The sequence below is a fragment of the Hemicordylus capensis genome, chromosome 6, assembly GCF_027244095.1.
Source record: "Hemicordylus capensis ecotype Gifberg chromosome 6, rHemCap1.1.pri, whole genome shotgun sequence".
NCBI lineage: Eukaryota > Metazoa > Chordata > Lepidosauria > Squamata > Cordylidae > Hemicordylus > Hemicordylus capensis.
Genome location: NC_069662.1, coordinates 46,853,668 through 46,870,890, shown reverse-complemented (window position 1 = coordinate 46,870,890; position 17,223 = coordinate 46,853,668). Strand labels below are relative to the sequence as shown.

Sequence of the window (17,223 nt, the reverse complement as noted above, 5' to 3'; positions counted from 1 at the left end):
CCAGGGGTTGTGCTAAGTATTGGACTTCAACTGTGGGGTAGGGAAACTGCAGTTTTGCACTACTGGATGAATCGAGGACCACTGCTGGGGCACCTGGAAAAGTGGGAGAGCCGAGGTGGCCAAGGTGCAGTGCTGTGCTCCATACATATTTCTGCTTCTCCCCTCTTTTTTTCTGTGATTTTCCCACCATTTTCTGGAGCTCCAGAACCTAACCGCCCACCTGTAATTCCGACAGATTCAAGGTCTCATTATTTGCAGCTTTGTTATCTGCAGTTGAAGGCTGGAAAAGAACCCCCGCGAATAACGAGGGATACCTGTACTCATAAGCAGTCTTACTAAAATTAGTGGCATTTATGCTCGGGAAGCACTGGCTGATGCCATAAGGTTTATTAGCCTCAGAGAATAATCAGATTATTCCTCCCACACCTGCTTATTATCTCTCTGCCGGTCATGGAACAGAGTGTTATGTCAAAGGAATTTTACAGCTGAGGAATGGAGGAGGTTGTCACCTGAGCTCATTTGTTTGCTTAACTGAGGATGGTGTGTTACACCGAAATGTTTTATTTCTGTATATCAACTTTTCATTTTTGTGCAATAAAGGGTCTTTTTGATGAGAGTTGAGGAGTTATGTGTATTGCATCGCTGACATATTAGCTCATAAAATTAATAGGATACTTACTAGTCGACCCCACACAGAGCATCTGTGCACTCTTTGGGGCTGATGATTACCTCTCCCCCTCCACCTTCTGCCCCAGTCTCTGCTTCCTAACCACAGCTGGCCCGTGCCGGGCCCAGCTGCCTCTCCTCCCCATCATCACTTCTGGCCTCCCTTTCTTTCCCTCCTCCTGGGCCTTGCCTCTGCGGCCGGGCTGGGCCTGCCGCCACCACGGCCACCAATCTTTCTGGGTGCGCCTCAGCGAATCAGGTGCCTCTGCCGCCCAGCCAATCAGCTGGGTGCCAGGACGCACATTCCAAGGCACACCCAGGAGAATTAATAACATAGAAGTTTACTTGTCATATTCATTTCAATGGGAGTATTCATGAGCAGGGTGAAGAAATGTTGGCTCAGTTTATCAGCCAGACAAAATATTCTACACATCAAGCTATGTTGTTACATTGCCCATCAGGAATTTTTGACTCATCAAGCATAATTTTTCACTCGTCAGACTAGTGGATTTCTGCAGCCCTGCTCATGAGTAACATAGTCTGGATGTCAGCCAGTGATATATAGATATGTATGGGGGGGGCACTTGAGCGGAAGGTTTGCAACAGAAGGGGTACACTTTTTTTTAAAGGTTGGAAACCTCTACCTTAGGACATTGTGACACCATCACATGCCCGAAGCCAGGTCTCCTCCCCACACTTTATTTTTTAAAAAACAGGTTGATTTCCATGCAGAGTGTTTTAGGACTTTGCCTATGATGTGAACTAGTTTGAGACTAGACTCAAATTAGTCTAGACCCCCATATACTCAGGCACCCAGTTTTACCCAGGAATTCCCACGATGGGTGCAATCATTACACTGCCCCAAAGTGTGCATGATAAAATGTCGTGGGCACGGTGGGGTAGAATAGCCAAAGAAACCTTTAGAATTACTTCCCAACTCATAACACTGGGAGTGACTGGGGAGAACATGAGGCACAAGCAAACCTTAAGTGCTGTTGATTTTTTAGCCGACGGGCCAAAGTCAGAATCAGAATCCTGAGAAGTGGAGGAAGGCTTCCTTTTGGCAGGCTGCTTAGTCTTGGGAGGCACAGGCTTTTTGGAGGCTGCTCCCTCTGTACTGGAATCTGAACTCTTATGTCCGGCTGCTTTGCTGGATTTTGTCACTGTCCTTTTCTTTAAAAAAGCATCCATAATGGAAGGCTGATTGTCTAAGAATAAAAGAATCAGTTAGGTCTTTGCAGCCATCAGTCCCTTTGTCTCATTTTAACCAAGAGAAGGGTTCAGAGAAACCTGTAATCATACAAAGAGTAGCAACCATATGTGATGAAGCACCCAAAGAATAATGGGTTAACAGAAAATGGGTGAAAATGTTCAAGCCCATGTTTGTTTACAGTTACACACACACACACACACACACCCCTCTTTATCCGCAGGTTCGCATATCTACAGTCAGGTAATAAGACACCCAACCTCGGTGGGGTGGGGGAGAGGCGTCGACGTCGCATATCCACAGATCAGGGGTGGTTGGAAATGACCGGAGGAGGTTATTTCCAGCCATCATTTTCTTTCAGAGTCTCAAAATGGCTCCTTTTCTTTAAAAAAGGAAAAAACCCAGCAATTCTCGGCCAATTTAGGGGCATTCTGAGGCACAGAGTGACTCAGGGGGAGCAGCTAAGTATGGTAGGCACCTAACCCCTGCACCACAACCCCTGCGAAAATCAATGTTTTATAGATGTTTCCTCCCAACCGGGAACTTGACCACCCATTCCCCATTGCCACAATGCCTTGATATTTGTGGTTTCCATATCTGTGGTTGTACCGTGGAACGGAACCTCCACAAATATCAAGCTACTCCTGTATATTAAAGTATTTCAATACACTAAGATACAAAACCTATTCAAATTAAAAAAAAAAAAATCTCAGAGAATCATTTGAACACAATATTGGAAAGAAGCAGCGGCCAGCTAGATTAAAGTGCAGCTATTAAAATTAGATGATCAGCAGTACAGGAAGGGGCAGTGAAAAAAACTGATTTCCTGTGGTTAATATAGCAATGTGGCCCCCCCCCTGAAGTAAATAAAAATATAAAAGCAGCCCTCATAATGATTTGAACTAGGAATGCCAATCCTTGGGTTCTTTTTCTGCTTCTTTCCAGTGTAGCAAGTACAACTGCCAATGTAACAAAACACACTCTAGGCTTAATCACTGGACCCTTTGCATCAACCTTTGTTTACCCAACTTGCAACGTGCTACCACAGACCTAAAAAGTACTACGCTGTCAGTTCTTTTATTTTTTTTAATGGCTTCATTAGAATGACGACAACTGCTACTCATAGGAGATCATGTAGAAATCCAGGACTATAATGAATTGGCAGCATCAACTCCAAAGAAGCAGAAGACAGAAGCTCATGTTCTTTCATATTCAAGTTGTTTTCTTTTTTTGAGGGGAGTATTTAAAAATTCAAGAGATTTGCTCTGCAAGTTCTTCTCACACTAGTTGGAGAAAGGTACATTGGTACTCACCGTGAAGGTGTCTTCTGGCTGGTGTAGAAGAGGTCACCCAAGCTTGGGATTACATCCCCCCCACATGCTCCAAAAGGCAGGAAGTAGTCATACTTGAAGATCCTTAACCCAGTGCATGTGGGCGGATCTCCTCAGTGCTTAAAACAGCTCAAGCTACGGAATGAAAACCACAGAACACAACAGAGAATATACAACAATATACAAACAATAATGCGGAGAAAGACAGAAAAACTGTCCCCCTACAACCAGATCATCAGCTCCAGCCTAACACAACCCGGGCGGGCCTTGGGTGACCTCTTCTACACCAGCCAGAAGACACCTTCACGGTGAGTACCAATGTACCTTTCTCGGCTGGTGTAGGAGGTCACCCAAGCTTGGGACATACCACAGCACCAACCACGGGAGGGAAAATACCCAAGCTGGAGCTACTGACCCGGAAGGACCTGTTGCAGGACCCTCCGACCAAATGCTGCTCTGGCAGCTTCATGTTCATCCAACTTGTAATGCCTTGAAAATGTAAAAGGCAACGACCAAGTAGCCGCCTTGCAAATCTCTTCATGGGACACCGGTGAAGATAACACAGTGGAAGTGGCTGCCGATGTAGTTGAGTGCGCCGTAATCTGACCAGGCACCGAAAGTTTCTGGGCTTCATACAACATCGTAATGCATGAATGAACCCATCGAGCAATAATGGCTGAAGAGACCTTGCATCCCATCTTAGAAGCCTTAAAGGCCACAAAAAGAGCATCTGACTTACGAAAAGCCTGCGTCCGGTTGCACTCCTTCTCTGCAGGGTGACGAGCATCCGGACAAAAAGAAGGCAATTAAATGACCGCCTCACAATTAAACTGAGACTTTACCTTAGGGATAAACGAAGGAACCGGGATAAGTCTCACAGAGTCCTTAGAGAAATTACACAAATTACTCTGAACTGACAGAGCCTGCAATTCAGAAACCCTCCTGGCTGATGTTACAGCTACTAAAAAGGCCACCTTCCAGGACAGCATCTGCAATGATACAGATCAAAGTGGTTCAAATGGCGGAAACTGCAGACCCCACAACACAATATGCAAATCCCATGACGGAAAACGATGGCAGACCAGAGGAGACAACAAAGCTGCCCCCCTCAAGAACTTGCGTAGAAGAGGGTGCCACGCCTGAACAAACGCTGATGAGGAAACAACATCTGGATCAAGCACGCCGCCTGGTGTTTAAGCGTGTTGGGTTTCAAACCAAGCGCAAGGCCATCCTGAAGAAAAACCTAGTAATCCCCTCGACCTGCACTTGTCCAGCTGCAGGGAGAGCTTTGCTGTCCAGCGCAGAAAACTACGCCAAGTCGATTGGTAAATCTTGTTGGCTGAACACTTTCTAGATGCAAGGATGGTAAATCGGACCTTGACACAGCAGAACTGGATGGTCTGGCAAACTGAGTGGATGACCTACGGTCAAGTCGACGATCTCAGAAAACCAAGGCCCTCTGGGCCAAAAAGACGCAATCAATATCAGGGATGCCCGGAAACCCCGCAGCTTCCTGAGGCAACGGGAGAGCAGCGGCACTGGAGGAAATGCATTCAGCAGACACGGACGCCATGGCACCAATAGCGTATCCGTCTCTTCTGCCCCCAACATCGGGCAACGTGAGTAAAACCTCTGAATCTTGGCATTCTGAGGATATGCAAACAAGTCTATCTGGGGACACCCCAGCTGCTCTGTCAGCCACCTAAATACTTGAGGGTGCAGGCCCCATTCTGCCGGCTGGATCTCCTGCCGTCTTAGCCAATCTGCCCGAACATTGGAAATTCTGTTTACATGATGGTCCAGAATGGATATTAAGTTGTTCTGTACACATTAAGATATTCCTTCCCTTCACCAAGGGCGTGAAGGCTCTTAGGGCCAGAAAGACAGCCCACAGCTCGAGCCAGTTTATGCTATGGAGCAACTCTTCCACCGACCAAAGCCCCTGGGCAGAACTGTTCCAACAGTGAGCCCCCCAGCCCGATAGACTGGTGTCCGTCGTGACCATCACTCTCTCGGGTTCTATGAACAGCTTGCCCTTGTCTAGGTTCCCCGGGCCGTCCAACGAATCGACTCGCGAAGAGACACCCAGAGAGAAATGTTCTTGTCACGTTTGAGGGCAATCCTGTGCTGGTAAAGGAGGAAACCCCACTGTAACTGGCGTAGATGAAAACCTCGCCCAAGGCACCGAGTCCATAGCCGCCACCATGAGACCCAACAAACTTGCTAGATTGAGAAGGCTGGCCCACAGTCTCGAAGCAATCACACGAGCCAGTGACGTTAAGACCTCCATCCGATCCTGTGGCAGAAACAGTTTGCCTACTGAGGTGTCCATTACCATGCCCAAATGACGAAGGCTCTGTGTGGGCATCAGGTGACTCTTGCCCACATTTATCAGAAACCCATGCGCACGTAACACAGACATTGTTCTGGACAGAGCCGACTGAACTGCCCCTTCTTGAGCAAGTTGTCGAGGTAACAATACAGGTGGACCCCCTCAGTGCATAAAGTGGCCACTAGCAGACTAGAACCTTCATAAAAACTCGGGTGGCTGATGAGAGACCAAAAGGAAGGGCTCTGTACTGATAATGCCTCCCCATGTAGCAGAAGTGGAGTATATGTCGACTGCATGGATGAATGGGGATGTGTAAATACGCCTCCTGGAGATCTATTGAAGTCATGTAGTCCCCCATCTGCAATGCCTCTGAGATGGTACAAAGGGTTTCCATCCTGAACCTCCTTTTTATCACAAAACGGTTGACTGGGCGTAGGTTGAGAACTGCCCTGGCCGATCCGTCCTTTTTTGGCACCGTAAAATCACAGAATAGATGCCCTTGCCTCTCTGAAGAGGTGGGACCTCCTCTATGGCCCCTATAGCCACCAGATACTGAATGGCCATGGACAACCCCTTGTGCTTTTCCGGCTTCCCAGATCTAGGGGTAAGGAGGAATCTGTTTCCTGGGGGGCTGGCCAGCTCCACTTCGTACCCGTGTAGGCTAATGGAAAGAACCCACCTGTCGATGGATTCTTTCCAAAACAGTCCAAATGGCAGACCCCCACTTTGCCTGAGTGGGAGTCAGAACTGCTGCTTGGGGGCCCCGCTGCTGGTTTCCGAGAGACTGATGGTTCTGCTGAGTGCACCCTTGCCTGCCTTGGCCTCTGGATCTGTTCCACTGCGATCAAAAAGGCCTAAAAGGCTCCCTCTGACAAACTCAGGTCTAAACGCCCTGAAGGTTTGCATCGGTCTATGATTAAAACTCTTGTCCTTCTTCCTAGGAGCTGATGGCAGAGCCCTGCGGTTATCCTTAGTTTCAATGAGGACCTCTTTCAGGGCCTCATTCCCAATTAGCTTTCCCCCCAGCATAGGGAACAGCAGCTAATTTAGCCCTAGACGTATTATCAACTTCCAAAATTTTAGCCATATGTTGCGTCTTGCCAGGACACCTGCACTGACCGCACGTGCCGAGAACTGAACACTGTCCAGAGTAGCATCCGCTGAAAAGGCAGCCGCCCTCTGCAGACGAAGTAGCTTATGCCACATCTTAGACTGATTAGTGGGAGGGTCATTGGGTAACTCGCCAACCCACAAGACCGATGCTCTAGACACCAAGGACACAGTGGTGTCAGCTCTGATGGCCACTGCTCAAGCCTCGTGGGCCCTGCGCAGTGCAGATTTTGCTTTTCTGTTTTCTGGCTCCTTAGAAGAGGAGTCCCCATCCTTAGGTACCACTGTGCTACTAAGTAGGGCCCCGAAGTGAGCAACCGTAAGTGGCACCTTCAGCAAGTCCAGAGTCTCCTCCTCAAAGTTGTACAATTTGCTAGCCAATGTCAACATACGCTTTGGGAGTCGCAATAGCTGCCCATTCCTCCTTGATGGTCTTAGTAAAGCCCTCAGGTATCACTGATTTAATCTGCGGTACCTTAGCCTTAGGCAGCACCAAGGAGCCCTTGGACACAGGAGAGATCTGTTCCTCTGTAACTGGCTACAGATCAAGCGCAGCAATAGCCTGGTTAATTAGTGGCTGAAAATCCACCATAAGAGAGAGCCTCTGACTGTGTAAGTTTGCAGCAGAGTCCTCAATCATCTCCCCCTCTTCCGAGGAGGAGGGCCCCTTGTCTGGGTTGCCCAGCAATGTCTCTGACCCACTGACCCTGGGTCACAATAGATCTGGGGAGTCCTCTCCAGACTCATCTGAAGACCTCCCTCTACGCAAGGGCACAGAGTCCTGGCGTATAGCCACCCTGGGCTGCTTAGCGGGCACCATCTCCTCCTGAGAGTCTGAGGGTGACACATGGATCACAGCCTGCCTTGCAGGCTTCCGCGCTTTAAGCGCCGCTGCCAGTGAGACCTGAACGGCCTCCTGAATCCAGCCCTTTGCAGTGGCAGCATCAGGGGGAACCCCCACATTCCCTGTAGGAGTAGGCCCTGAGGGAGGGGCCACATAGGGGGCATCTGCACTCACCTCCTCCCCCCCCGAGCAAGTCCCGATCTTACCGGGGGGAGCTGTTCATGGCCTTCTGGGTGCTCCGACGCCCCATCCACGGGCTCAGCACCGCCTGCCTCATCATCCTGCACGTCTTCCCCGTCTGATTCCGACAGGCTCTGGGGCGGCCACTCCTGCTGACGTTCCTTTCAGCGTGGCCGCAATACTCGCTGAGGCAGTCCTCCTCCTGCATGCCCAACTGCTAGGGAAAGGAGTTGGGGGGGGGGGGGAGGCCAAACATCACAGGCTTACCTTGCTCGTGCTGCCGGGTGAAAGCTCTCTCACCAACGGGGCCTCCTTGTAGGGAAGCCTCCAATTCTGGTGCTGCCACTTGTGTCCTGCTACGGTGGATTGCTGGTGGCATGAATTGCGCCCAGTCTCCTCACCGGTATCTGGCCACCAACGGGGCCTCCTTGTCAGGAAGCCTCCGATTCTGGTGCCGCCACCTGCGTCCTGCTTCGGTGGATTGCTGGTGGCATGGATTGCGCCCAGTCTCCTCACTGGTATCTGGCCACCAACGGGGCCTCCTTGTCAGGAAGCCTCCGATTCTGGTGCCGCCACCTGCGTCCTGCTTCGGTGGATTGCTGGTGGCATGGATTGCGCCCAGTCTCCTCACCGGTATCTGGCAACAGAGAGGACCGCTGTGGCCTACAGGCGCCAGCAAGGTCATCTGATACATCTGCCATTTTCCTTACAGGATTTGCGCAGTCCCGAGTTTTTGGCGGGAACAGGCGCTGATGGGCGGATCTCTCCCTAATAGCCAGGAGTCCGAAGGTCTTTTTAGCGGACATCGGCCAAAAGGTCGGCAAGAGGTGAGGAGAGGTAACGAATAACAGAAAGGACAGTAGAAGAACAGATATGATTTTTTTTTTAAAAAAAAAAATTTAAAATTATTATTATTATTATTTTCTTTAGTAACTAGAGAGAACTAATAGTAGTAGAATACCAGGTGAAGAATAGATTGGAAATAGTCAAAAACAATAGGAATATAAGCAGAAGAAAAGAAGAGGCCTAGTTAACTAGGCCAAAGCCTGCGAGCTGTAATGCGAGCCTTCTGGAGCAAAGGCAGGAAGTAGAACTGAGGAGATCCGCCCACATGCACTGGGTTAAGGATCTTCAAGTATGACTACTTCCTGCCTTTTGGAGCATGTGGGGGGGATGTAATCCCAAGCTTGGGTGACCTCCTACACCAGCCGAGAATAATACACTATTCTCCCCTCCCATAATGCAAATGGGAAGTAGGACACAGAAAATGCAGAGAGGTGGCAGTTTGCAGGAAATCCTATAAAATACAAGTGGGGTGGGGGAACTGCCACAGAGAGCCTTATGGATAACCCTGATCCAACCCCTTTCATGCAGACATACTATGATCTTGCCATGAGCAGTTTCACAGCACAAAGTATTTCAATGCAGGGCAGCTTCTGATTGTGTTTAAGCAAGTCAGAGGAAGACAGTGGGGTGGATATACATCCTGATTTTGGCAAACTAAATGGATGGTTAAGCATGTTGGCCATACTTACCAGAAACAGTTCTCTGCATCTCTGGCACTTTGCCATGTCCTTTAGCGTTCTGTTCCTTTGCTTTCCTAGAACACAGAAACAATACCCTGAAACCTTTCCCCCCACATACTAGTGTGCTTTGCTTTATAATCTATGCAAAACACTCCATAGGATATTTAAAAAAACCCATTCTCTGTAATAATGTGGTTGAACATGGAGTCTTTGTGAAATATGTAGATAAAAAGAATGGCTTTTTCCATGGTGAATGGTGATATCCACATAGGAGACTAGGATAACTGAACAACATGAGGCTGAGTAAAATCCACAAATTGCGATTTGCAACACATCCCTGGCCTCTGTAAAAAACGGAGGACAGCAGGCATATACCTGCTGCTCCTCCACTCGCCACCACTTCCTGAATCGGCGGCGCTTCTCCCAACTACCCCTGCCCACCAGCAGCACTCTCCCCCAGCTGCCCTTGTGCGACACCGACACACATGCATGCACACTTGTGTAGTCAGCAACCATGCTGACGACACAAATGGCTGTCACTAATGCATGGAGGCCATGTGTGTGCCCTTCGTGTGAGGGCAGCTGGGGGAGATTGCCACTGGCACACACAGGTAGTTGAGAGGAGCACTGCCAATTCAGGAAAGTGGCAGCAAGCAGCAGGTATGCAACTGCTCTTCTTCATTTTGAAGGGGCCAGGGATGTAATCCGAATTGCAATTCGTGCATTTCCCTACAAAAGGCAATAAAAAACACCTTTAAGGGCTAACCAAAATTTTTTTTAAAGTAGTATACAGGCTTTTGTGCTGCACAGAACTCATCAGGTTGCACTGTAAATGAAAACCATTTCCGCAGTAAAGGCATGATAATGATAGAGCAACACAAGGCCTCAGTGGGAAAAAGTGTTTTCTTCCCCGCCCCACCCCCTTTTAAAACCATACAACTTGTGAAAAAATCCATGCAACTCAGAAGCTCATATAAGAGTCTAAATTCTGGTTAGTCCTCAGAAGTATTGTTTGTTGTACCTGTTAAAATATGTTTGCAAGAGTCCAACAGAGTTGCTTATGTTTGCATACTTCAGACACTCACTTAGAAACAGCCTTCAGCTTTGCAGCAGGAACCTCGGCAATTTCTTCAGAAACAGCATCCTCAGCCATTTCCTCCTGAGCCTGCGGTTTCTCATCCATGTCACTGAAGTCTGAATCAGAATCCAACACATACTTTGCTTTTGCTGAAAGAGGGGGAAAAAGTTTAGAAGTATGCTACCAGTGAAGACAGTCAATTATTTTTATGAGTTTCCCACAAACACTCATGCTCCTTTTCAAGCCTTCACAAACCTACCTACTGCTTGACGACGTGGCATCTTTGCACGAGGCTCAACCTCCACATTATCTCCTTCTGATTCAGAGTCAGACCAAGGATTTTTCGCCCCCTTTTTTACTGCGGTGAATGGCAACTTGGATTGTTTCTTGGTAGCTAAAAAAACAAAGTGACACACTGATTAGTTTGCTAAATTCTAAGTGCATGCACGCCCTGGTGAAGGTATGGATTCTGTCTTCTTGCATCTATTGCTTCGTATGAATATTCAGGACACGTCACTATTTTGAAGGAACTAAAGCTATGATACTAGTACTATGACAAAACTACCCAAGAAATTAAGGACATGGGTGGACTGATTTTACCTGGTTCAGGCTTAAATTTCTTGGCCAGTCTTTGTTTAAGATTTTTTGGTTCCTTATCAGATCCTGGAGAACCTCCTTCTTGATTCCCATCACACTCAGGTTTCTCAGTCTATAGGTAAGCAAAGGTGGAAAAATCTGGTCACTGGAATATTTGACAGGGCAAGGAACATTAAAAAAAAAGCAAAAGCAAAAGCAAAGAAGCCCCCCCCCCATTAAAAATTAAACATGTACATTAAAAATACATATATACATACACACACATACACTCCATCAGAGATTAACAATTTTTGCTTTACCTTGATTTTCTTTTTTAATTTCTTCTCTGCCTCCACTTTCATCTCCTCAGTCACTCGGGGGATGACTCTTCTGCCATGAGGAGAGGGCATGATTTCCTGCAGCTGCATCTTCTTCACTTTAGTCTTTCCTCCTTTCCTTTTCATGGGCTGGCCTCCAACCCCTGCCATCTCCTCCTGTTTCTCCTTGTCTTCTAGGTTCTGGAAAGGATGGCAGACTAAAAGTGAGCTAAAGAACCAACAATATACAGCACTTGGTGCCACAGCTAAGAAAATGATATCTAGGGCAGGGGATCCCAACCTGTGACACTCCAGAAATAAGAATCACCAGTAGTTCTTTGCCTGCCACTTCCTTTCCTTCAGAGGTTTCTGCTTTAGAACATACTAACAGTTCTTGGCTCCAATCAGCTCTCTCCATCCTCCTACTCCCAGAGCTTCAAATCCTCTGGGACTACAGGGCCTGCTCTGAACTTTAGTGTGCCCATGCACACATACATACAGCTCCCCAACCCCATAGAAATGTTCTTGCTATGAGTAATCAATACAACCTCAAACTGATTAGAGACTCCAGAGTCTTTCCCAAAGAGTCACTTACGTCAAGACCCACAACAAGGGCAGCAAGGTCTTCTTTCCATAGATCATCAGGACTCTTCCGCTTCAGGTTTTCCAGCTCAGTTTCCTAACAAGGACCAACAGGAAACTGTTAAGTACACACTCAAGTCCTCAGCAAGTCTTTCAAGTTCTTGTCTAGAATGGGCCATCTACTTACTTTGTCATCCCGTTGCTTACACAGCTCATCTTTCTTCTCCTTTGTTAGATACCAGAGAGGCATGTTCAGAAGGTAGTTAAAATCTGGCCCTGGAGCGCCAGCAGATTCATTTTCCTTATCGCTATCCCCTTCTTCACTCGTGTCTTCATCGTTGCTCTGGGGCAGAAGTAGAGAAAGTGGATCATTTATTAACAGCTGTTAAGGCTGCTCAGTATTTGCCACATCACCCACTCTTCCAGCCTTTAAAAAATGGCCTCTTTCTTTTCTGTTGCCTTTGGAACTCCCTTGTTTCATTACCAGGGACTCTGGATGCATCCTCACGCAATCCTGCCAACTCACCAACCCCCAGGCCCACACAAGTAATGCTGGCAGGGAGGTTGACTAAGTCTGGTCCCCTGAAGTTCCTGCTTTCTGACTGAGTCTCCCTTCAGCCACACAAGGGAAAGTTCCATGAAATTTCAGGCATGCCTTGCAGTGTATTCTTTGAACAGGGAAACCTGGGTTGTGAGACAACTCAAGCAACAACTTGGGAGTCAAAAGCTGCTTAATTGATTGGAAGAAGTGGCAAAGGACTACAATACCTTCTGTTGATCCTCTTTCCATTTCTTTACTGGATCAGAATCATAACCCCTCTGGATAAGGACCTTGATCAATTCTTTCTTGGGTTTATTCTCTAGAAGCAAAGCAATTTTAAGATCACCACATGGAATGAGTCCAGATGAATAAGCCCACAAACAATGTTTGTTCAAAAGCCAAATCCTATGTTTTAACTCTCCTACTTTTTCCTGCAAACTAAAGACGAAGCAAACAATTTGGCACTAAGAAAGAAACAACTCTGCCGATACTTACCAATCACTATTTTGCCCTCTATTTTTTCTAGAATGAAGCGAGCCTGATTGTTTAGCTTTGCAGACTCTGCACCCAGCATGCCAGTGAGCCAGTCTTTTCTTAAAGTATAATAGCGAAGCCTGAGCTCATAGAACTCCCGCAGAATATCTTCTGCAGTCTCATATTTCTTCAAGCAGCCAACATGGTCAAAGAGTACCTGGAGCAAAGAATACCAAAGGGGCTATATTTACATGACTATACCGGGGGGGCGGGGGAGTCAGAGTTCAACCTACCTTCCCTCAAACAATAGGTTTTGGCCCCTGCTGCACGTAAGCCATGCACCCACATGACCCGCACTGCAGGAAGCAGCATGGATGACAGCACAATGCCAGCAATGCAGATCAAGAGAGGCTGGGACTCATTATCCTGACCTCTAAGTATCCCACAATGCACCGTGTGCCTGTCTCTGTGCCATCGTTTGCGCCCTTAATCTCAGCTAAGAGCCAGGCTCCAGTGCTACAGGGCTGCCGGGATCCACTTGGATCTTGGCGGTTCTCACAGGCAGCCAAGTCCTAGGATGGTATGAACTTTTTGGAATTGTAAGTGGGAACCATTCTAGTATTGCCAGATCTGATGAAGCATTATGGCCCACCCTTCTATCCCATCTCAAGGCAGTGTAACCAACATTTTAATCAAACAAAACTTCCCTCCCTTCTTCAGAATCCTCAATTTGAAGTTCTGTAAAATATAAAAGCTAAGCAGTTGTGACTAAAGTCTTGCATTTGGTCACCTCTGTAGATGCCATCTAAGCTCTCTGCTTCATTCATGGCATCTTCATTCTGGAGATGGGCCCCAACGACTCTATTCTGCCCATACCCTGGAAAGCCTGGTGGTAGGTGGAATCAGCCTCTCCTTTCACAGCCATGCAGTGGAAACTCTTTGAGGGTCTTGCTTACCATGTTGTTGCAGGAAAGAGAAGTCTGTAGCTTGAAGACCTTGTGGAGGCCAGCTGCCTCTGCCTCCGCCAGCTTTTGCTCGCTCATCTTTACGATGAATTTGACTGTGGTGTCAGTGTGATATTCTTTGTAGTCTGTGATGAGTGGGGGAGTCTTCTCTGTGCCATTCAGCATGGGCTCCAGAACCTGTTCTTTATATACCTGGAGAAAAACAAGATACCATACACCACCCTGTCTAGTTTGCCTTTTTTTTTTGACAAAGAGGTTTTGGGGTTTATGAGCACTAACTATCCCAGTAGCATAATGGGAAGTTATAGCATGTCTTACCTGTGTCCATGTCCGGACCGGAAGCTCAGAAATTTCAATGGTGGTTGAATCCAGAATAGAGAGCTCTCCATTGACAAGGTACTGACTCTGCCCCAATGCATCTATCGTCCCCTTGAAGTTCTTATAACTGGGAATCTGAAACATGGAAATGGTAACTGAATAAACCAAATCAAAAATATAAGCACAACTCCATACGTTTCTTCAAGCTGCACAATGCGATCTGGCTCCAAATGCAACAATCCAATCCAAATCCCTCTGCTAAAGCTTTTGTGGCTTGGACAGACTAGAACAGGAAGAGGGTGATAGAGAGAAGTGATCAATGGTATAGGGAAGAGAGGACAAGGAACAGGCTCCATGGACAGCAGCAAGGAGATCTTCGCTCTAACTATCTACTACATTTAAGTTTCAAAAATTTAAAACAGATATTTTTATTTTTTTATTTTTTATTTTAAAGCAAGATGATTTATTTGTTATTTCTCTATGTAAACCGCTTTGGAAACGTTTGTTGAAAAGCGGTATATAAATATTTGTTGTTATAGAACATTCACTGACTATTGCTTTTAGCACTAGAAGTCTCTCTTTCAGTGGCAATTGTGGCATCATACATCATGCCAGAAAGCAACATTCTGACCTTGCCCCACGCTGCTGCCTCTCGCCACCCACACCAATTGTTATTTCTCTTTCAGAAACTTTCAACCCTTTCTGATTCAGTTGTCAATGCATTTCCATTACCATTGGTAGTGGTTCATCTCCATCCAGCATGCGCCTAATGTTATTCACCACTTCTCGGATGTCATAGTTAGGAATCTTGCATGACCAGCCAGTCCCAATGCCTTCAGCTCCATTGATCAGCACCATGGGAATTATCGGGATGTACCATTCAGGCTCCACACGTTGATTGTCATCATACAGAAATTTCAGCACACTGTCGTCTACTGCAGGGAAAACCAGCCGTGCCAAAGGGCTAGAAAAGAAAGTGCCTTATACTTAGAATTGGTCTGTGATAAGAATCCTATAAATAGGAGAACTGCAGAACTGAGAAAGATTTCAAGGGTCCTCTCGCTCCTGCATTATGTGGTTGTGATGCCCAGCGATGGGGCCAAGAGGGTCCGGCCATTTGGGACTATTAGGTCAGGTCCAGCCTCAGAGTATTGGCTGCTCCTGTCATCTGCTACCTCGCAGCAAAGTCAGGGACCTTTACCTAGCACTGGATCTGGCTCCTTGGGCTCTCTCCTCGAGGGCAGCCCTCATCATGGGCCTGCCTTTATATAGCAGGGACATACTGTGCGATTTCCAAAAGGGATCTCGCGAGGCAGAAATCTCGCCGTGCGAGACTTTGTCGTTTTCATTGGATGGCGAAATGCCATCCAGCCAAGGGGGCCAGACAAATTCCGTGTATTCTGCCGCGCTGGCAGCGCAGTTGGCCAAAAAAGGAGGTGAGAGTGCCCCGAACAAAGAGGTGGCTCAGCTGGGCATTCCACTGCGGTCTCCCGCGGGTCCTCAACAGTGGTCCTGCTACAATCAGACAACACAAAGTAAAAACAGATTTCAAGCTTCTGTTCTCCCTTTCAACAACATCCACCTATCCAAGACCAAGAAGGCTGGCCAGACAGTTGGCTGCTACTAACCTGAGCATTGTAAAGATGTATCGAGCACTGGCAGAGTCTTTGCCACCATGCAGCCTGGTACCAAACTGACCAATGGGCTGAAGCAGGTTAAGGTTGTTGCTGCCCACAAAATTTTGAGCCAAATTGACAATGGTCATCATCAGTGAGGCCTAAAACAAGAATACTTAATGGTACAAACATCCGTCTCCAGAAAGGAACACAGCAAAAGTAGTGGGACCAGAGATGGGGGAGAAAAAAGGACCACGGTAGGTGTGACCAAAGCAGTATTTACAGGCAAAGTAACAAGAAATCAATCAGCAAGGGAAGTATTAGCCTGGTCACAGCCATATGATGGAAGACCAAGAGTTGCTATGCACCTATTCTATCCCCTTCCAGAAAGGACTCTTTCCTCAAATGTTGTCCAGTTGCCCTGTGGCTAGGGATGAAAAAGAAGGACCCTAGGCACTGGTCAGAGGATGAATAATCACTCCTTCCTTCCAAGGAAAGCTGGGAAGCCTTTTCTTTGGATTTGTTTTTTCCTTTCATGTAGAGTTTTTTTTTTAAGCTACTTAGATTCTTTAAGATGGAGCAGATTATAAACTTTCAAGCATACCATTAAAACCATAGCAAAAATAAGGTCATATGTTCTGTGACCATGCAAACCACATCTTGAGCAACTGGATTAGAATAGAGCTGATTTGTTCAAGTTGTGCGCAACCTGCTTGGAAGCTTCACTGCTATTTTTCATTGATTTCTGGCTTTGCTCTCCACCATCATTTTTTCTTACCTCTCCGTGGTGGTAAGAGGACATCTCAGCCACTGAACCAGCCAACTGAGCAACCTTCACCTCCCGTTTGTCATTTCTTTTGAAGCAAGTAAACAAGACTTTCCTCTGACCTGGTTTCAATCCTGAAAGTGTGGGTGAGAAATAGGTTTTTAAGTCAACTGTTGGGTTCTGCCATAACCAACATTTCTCAACTAAGGCAACTAAAGCAATTACATATCAAAGTTCCAGAGTATTTGTAGCCACACTAGTTTTGCAAAGGTAAGGCAAGGCAAAACAATGACTGTATTAGCACCACCACACTTCCTTCTCTCTGTGACCAAGACAAGTGGAAGGATATCTGACCCATCTCCAGGTAAGACCTGCCACTGCCTATCACAGGGCAAATTGGACAGCTGAAGCTTCCTTTTAGCCAGGGATTTGATCTGCAGTACTGAACTTACCATCAACCAGGGATGGGATGGATCGCTCATTGTCAGAGTTTGAGAAGAGAACAAGCTCCTTGTTGATGAAATCATTGTAGGTCAGGTAACTTGTAGTCTTCCCATATAAATAATCCTAAGTGTGAAAAAATACTTTAAATTATTAAAGGAATAGTACAATCTGCAGCAAAGTCTACCCTGTTCTACCATTAGGACTGCACATAGTTAATGTGCTTCTGTGCTGCGTTTACACAACCAGCCAATTTATTTATTTTACTGCATTTCTATACCACCCTATCCATACAAAAGCTCTGGGCAGTGTACAGCAATTCTTTCACACACACACTCTACTCAAAGTAG

General features: G+C 46.9%; 1 protein-coding gene across 1 annotated transcript in view; it reads right to left on the bottom strand.

Annotated features, from left to right (window-relative positions):
• Positions 1–17,223, bottom strand: part of TOP2A (DNA topoisomerase II alpha) — a 38,873-nt gene that overhangs the window by 2,238 nt on the left and 19,412 nt on the right. Inside the window, exons 18-33 of the mRNA XM_053261650.1 lie at positions 16,885–16,999; positions 16,445–16,566; positions 15,679–15,827; positions 14,783–15,014; positions 14,051–14,185; positions 13,724–13,924; positions 12,789–12,984; positions 12,521–12,612; positions 11,940–12,095; positions 11,766–11,849; positions 11,174–11,371; positions 10,878–10,986; positions 10,537–10,671; positions 10,285–10,426; positions 9,209–9,273; positions 1,651–1,874 (exon numbers count right to left, since the gene is read on the bottom strand). Coding sequence (XP_053117625.1) covers positions 1,651–1,874; positions 9,209–9,273; positions 10,285–10,426; positions 10,537–10,671; positions 10,878–10,986; positions 11,174–11,371; positions 11,766–11,849; positions 11,940–12,095; positions 12,521–12,612; positions 12,789–12,984; positions 13,724–13,924; positions 14,051–14,185; positions 14,783–15,014; positions 15,679–15,827; positions 16,445–16,566; positions 16,885–16,999 — 2,355 coding nt within the window. The remainder of the gene's footprint in view (positions 1–1,650; positions 1,875–9,208; positions 9,274–10,284; positions 10,427–10,536; positions 10,672–10,877; positions 10,987–11,173; positions 11,372–11,765; positions 11,850–11,939; positions 12,096–12,520; positions 12,613–12,788; positions 12,985–13,723; positions 13,925–14,050; positions 14,186–14,782; positions 15,015–15,678; positions 15,828–16,444; positions 16,567–16,884; positions 17,000–17,223) is intronic.